The 5,068-nt window shown below is 45.8% G+C and overlaps 1 protein-coding gene across 5 annotated transcripts in view; it reads left to right on the plus strand.

The window, feature by feature from the left end:
- NR2F1 (nuclear receptor subfamily 2 group F member 1) overlaps positions 1-3,234 on the plus strand; it is an 11,320-nt gene extending 8,086 nt beyond the window's left edge. For 4 of the 5 annotated variants that reach the window (XM_071732350.1, XM_071732353.1, XM_071732355.1 and 1 more), the window contains one exon: positions 2,826-3,234. In XM_071732350.1, coding sequence (XP_071588451.1) covers positions 2,826-3,106 — 281 coding nt within the window. In that variant the 3' untranslated portion in view covers positions 3,107-3,234. The remainder of the gene's footprint in view (positions 1-2,825) is intronic. The other variant, XM_071732351.1, reaches the window with a different exon arrangement.
- The last annotated feature ends 1,834 nt before the right edge of the window (positions 3,235-5,068 follow it).

The following is a 5,068-nucleotide window of genomic DNA, read 5'->3' on the forward strand; positions in this document are numbered from 1 at the left end:
TATTTACATAATTTCTTTTCTAGTAATGGTTATTTATTTACATAATTTCTTTTCCATAGACTGCAGGAAGAAATATAGAGCTTTCCCTTATTGACACACTGCCATATAAAAAAGTGAGGCACACGCAGGATTTTCACATTAGCCCACTTTCTGAGATGGAACAATAATTCACCTCCAGTAAACATGGACTGGATTATTTCTCCCATGGATTGTACCTCTCTGGACTCCATCATCTAATCGAACTGTGCATCCCTTAATTATTATTATTTTTAATCCCATTCTGAGGGGAGAGTTAAGCCTTCCCACCGCCACCTTTAAGGATGCGGAATAAAACCCGAGCAAAAGGCATATGCTGGGCCATTTTAAATAATTAAAGCTCAATAGATGTTATTGGTGTGAGAAAACCCTGAGTGTTTGGGGGTCTCAGGAAATAAAAACCCAAGATGTATTTTTCCAAACCCCAACTCCCCTCCCTAGGCTGCTGCCCTTGGAGCAAGCAACTTCCCCATCCACATTGTCCAGTGACCTGCAGTAATAGGTGCACTTATACTAAATATCTGATAAATATTTTACTAACCTGAAGGGGATGACATATGGGGTATAAAGGAAAAAAAGCCCTGCTAGGGTGTCAGTAAGACCCTTTCATATTGCATTGTTTGGAAGTTGAATAGGATCCTAATGCATAATGGGCAGATAATGCATGTAAAATAGCAAGATATATGTAAATATGGAGTGTGATTTGTGGCAATCAACATATGAACAGGCCTGTGTTTTTGATATATATTGCAAACAAGAACAGGCCCAAGCTTTTGATAGATATATGTGTTGCAACCTGGTGCTTTAGATGTTGCAAAATATCATTGCTTTAAAGGTACAGTATGGATTAGCAGAGCAGCCTGGCTCTGATAATTGTATATCTGAGGGATGCCGAGTCCGCAGCTCAGGTCAAAGGTTCTCCTCCTCAGAAGTTCCTGAATTATGGCTTGTTTTATTTGTATTTTTGCTCGAGGCCATAGTATTGTAGATGAAGGTGTTCAGAAATCTTTGTAAAAGCCAGTTCTTGATACGGGAGGACTTAAACTTCAAAAATGCAGTTGCGACAGATTTTTTTTTTTCCCCCTTTTTTTTTTTTTTTTTATTATTATTATTTTTTCCTTGCGTTTTGAATAATTTGCTGTGCCTTTCCAGGGTCATATTCTCCATTCACAATTTTGCAGTGTCCTTTCGGGGGCCATTAACATGCATTAATTCATATAGGGAATCTATATATTAGCAAAGTCTGGCTTTGATCTGTGTTAAACCGTGCTGCCAGCTGACTTCCTCATTCTGATCCTGATGCGTTTTGTTGTGTTTTTGTTTAAAAAAAAACCAAAAAAAACCCCCAAAAAAATTAATCTCCAAAACAATGTGGATGGTTTCCACCATCCGCCCGTACCCCAACACTTTTCCACCACTGTGGTTTCCTCCTCGAGTCCCCCAACAAGCAGCCGGGTGCACAATTATCCCGAATTTTGGGGAGGGGAGTAGGGTCTGCGTGTGTGTAAACGCACGGATGCTCCTGTGCACACTCGTGCAAGCAGGAACAGCACCTCTGAGTAGGGGTGCATGGATGGGCAGGGCCCCTGCTCCCCCATTAGCCTGTCAGCTCAGGTCGCATCTCTCTGTAAGGTGCCAGGGCTATGTTTCTGCCCTCAGGGACCCACAAGGAGCAGGAGGGGTGTGTATGTGTTTTGGGGTGTCCCTCTGGCCACATTTAGGCAGGGTTTACCCTTTGCCGCCCTCCCTCCCCAATCTTTGTGTCTGAGTGCTGCTGCAGGCTTCTCCCGCATCCCAAAGCCCGGAATAACACAGCCGGTTTGGTTGTGGGATTTTTTTTTTTTTTAATTTTTTTTTTTTTTTTTTTTTTTTTGGTCTGGTTTGGTTTGTTGGTGGTTTGGTTTGGGGATTTTTTTCTTTTTCCACCCGATTTATGGCACAGTCACCTAAGAAAAAAAAAAAAATGTGGCCAATTTGCGATGGCTGGCGGAGGGGCAGAGAGGCAGAAGGGACCCCCTGCCCCTTTTCCCCTCGGCATCCCCCGGCCGGATCCCTGCCAGTCGCCGCAGGTCCCAGCCGCTGCCTGCCTCTGATGTGCAGCCATGTCAACAAACTCCCCCGGCGTGTGCGCGCCTCTGCTTTTTATCCCTTTTTATTATTGTCATTTTTATTATTATTTTTATTATTATCTTTTTCATCCCTTTCAATAAGCCGCCCCCCTATTTCTTTTTATTTTCTTTTTTTATTTTATTTTTTTTCCCTAGCTCCCCTCAGTGTCATTTAAGGGGGGGAGGGGGCTGGTCCCAGTGAAGGGTTCTCTGGAGCAGGCACCTCACTGTCCGGCGCGAAATATCCAAGGAAAGGGGATTGTATTTGGAAAAGGGGGCACGGGGTGGTAGAGGGGGGGTGATGGGGTCACGGGTGTGTGTGGCAACCCCAAAGCAACCCCCGTGGAAATACTCACGGAGGGGTTGCAGGGGGTTGGGGGGGGGGGGGGCTGAGGAGGGCGGGGGTGTCCCCCGTTATTTACTCGTCGCCGGTGTGGGATGGGAGGGGGATGGAGGGGAAGGGGGGGGGGGGATGCGCCGTTCGGGGTGCCCCCCACATCCCGTCGGCGCTTCCCCGTGCGCTTCCCCGCCACTAACCATCATCTCCCCCCCCCTTCCACACCTTCCTCCTCCTTTCCTTCCCCCCCCCCTCTCCTCCTCCTCCTCCTCCTCCAACACCCCAACATCTCCCACTGCCGCCTTTCCGCCGTTGGCTCCGCGGGCGCGGTGCGGTGCGGGCAGACGCCTGCGGCCTTTCGGATGCTGCCCACATCGAGAGCCTGCAGGAGAAGTCTCAGTGCGCTTTGGAGGAGTATGTGAGGAGCCAGTACCCCAACCAGCCCAGCCGCTTCGGGAAGCTGCTGCTGCGGCTCCCCTCCCTGCGCACCGTCTCCTCCTCCGTCATCGAGCAGCTCTTCTTCGTCCGCTTGGTAGGTAAAACCCCCATCGAGACCCTCATCAGGGATATGCTACTGTCGGGGAGCAGCTTCAACTGGCCTTACATGTCCATCCAGTGCTCCTAGAGCCCGGCCCGCACCCCCGGCGGAGAGGCGGCGGAGCGGCGGCGGCGGGAGCGCTCGCACCGAGGGGCAGTCGGGGTGCGGGGGGGGCCCGGGAGGCGGACACCGAACAAAAGAAAGGGCCGAGTAAGAGGCAGAGGTGTGGCCGTGGTGGGGAGAAGGACGGACCTCGCGTCCGCGGAGAGGTTGTTGGTGGTGTTTCGCTTTTTTTTTTTTTTTTAATTTTTAATTTTTTTATTTTATTTTATTTTTTTCGGAGAGGAGGAAAAAAAAAAAAAAAAAACAAAACAAAAAAAAACCCACGACAGAATAAATAAGAATAAAAGAGAGAAAAAAGCGAAAAAAAAAATTAAAAAAAATATAAAAACAAACAAAAAAATGAGTATTGAGGGGATATTAATCAAACCTGAAGGGGATACTGGATCTTCCAGGATTTATTGTGGACTGTTGTTGATATATTGCTGTACAGTAACAAACAAAACAAAACAAAAAAAAAAAACCAACAAAAAAAAAAAAAGAGAACGCATTGAAACTGAACTGAACCTTGTGTAGAATGAAAGGAAAAAGAAAAAGGAAATAAAAGCAAACAAGCAAACGAAAAAAAAAAAAATTCCACGCGCAAACACTTACCACGAGCATTGTTACTCATTTTGTAAAATATTAGTCTTTATTTTCATTTTTTGTAAAACTTAAAACATCGTATGCGCATAAAGGAAAAAAAAAAAGAAACAAGGATTAGGGGAAAATAACATTTTCCAAATAATTATAAAAAAAAAATTGTCCTGTGTCTATGTATCTATATCTGTTTTGTATTTTTTTCTGGTTCCAAACCAGGTTTCCTGTGATTCTATACTAATAATTTTTGATATAACCCTTTGCTTCTTATAATGAGTGCGATATATGTTGTCGAAGCTGTTCTTCAAGAATTAAAATTGAAGTGAGAATTTAAACAAAAATAAAAGAATTTAGCAAAAAAATTCAACTTATCACCCCACAACCCATGAGTCTTGTTGCTTGAAACATGCCAACAGTTCACAAAAAAAAAAAAAAAAAAAAAAAAAGAAAAAAAAAGTTTAAAAAAAACAAAAAAAAACAAAAAAACAAAAAACGACACAACAGCAGACAAACAAGAAATCTCCCTGGATTTTAAAACCCCTGTACCGGTTTTAAAAGGGAGAACTTCAAAAAATACTCGTGAGGGGTAACCAAGTTGTGTGAGCCACGTGATGTTCCAAAAAGTGAGTTGATTTGTGAGCTTAGGGCTGAGCTGTCGAGGCCTAGGAGCAGGGAGCTGGGGACACCCACACCACAGGTGACCTCTTCAGGGGCTGATGGGCCCACCACTCTGGCCTCCTGCCCTTCTTTTTTTTTTTTTCTGGGTTTTTTTTTTGGGGGGGTTTTTTTTTTGGGAACACTTTCCTCACCCCCCCTCCTCCACCCCCCATCATCTGGAGTTTCTGCCGAGTTCACACCTTGCTGCTTGCTCCTAGACACACCATGGGCATGGATTGAAGTCAACGTATGCCACCACCAGATGCATACTGTCACCATGACTCCTGCTTGCTGTGGCCATGGTGGCTTCCTGAGCTTTTAAGGGCTCGGGGTGGGATGGTTTAGGGTGTTTTTTTTTTTATTATTTTATATTTTTTTACTTCCTTTCTCCTCTCCTCCATCCCGAGGACTCCCAGAGCCTTGCCTGTGTGCTCACTCTCAGCCCGAGCATCCCTCCTCACTCTTCCTCCTCTGACTCCAGTCGCTGCGTGTGGAGGGTATTCCCAACCCATTAATATAGAAATCCGACTGGATGCTTTACTTGTTTGATCGTTGGGTGGCGAGCCAGCACATTCTGTGTGCCCTGGTGTGTGCAACACAACACAAGGGCCACAGCCCCCCCACCCCACAGCTGCCCACCACAGGAGCCCAAGCCCTGTGCCAAAAAAGAGCCCTGCTTCGTTTCAGCTCGTC

The sequence above is a fragment of the Heliangelus exortis genome, chromosome Z (genome assembly GCF_036169615.1).
Source record: "Heliangelus exortis chromosome Z, bHelExo1.hap1, whole genome shotgun sequence".
In the NCBI taxonomy this organism is placed as follows: domain Eukaryota; kingdom Metazoa; phylum Chordata; class Aves; order Apodiformes; family Trochilidae; genus Heliangelus; species Heliangelus exortis.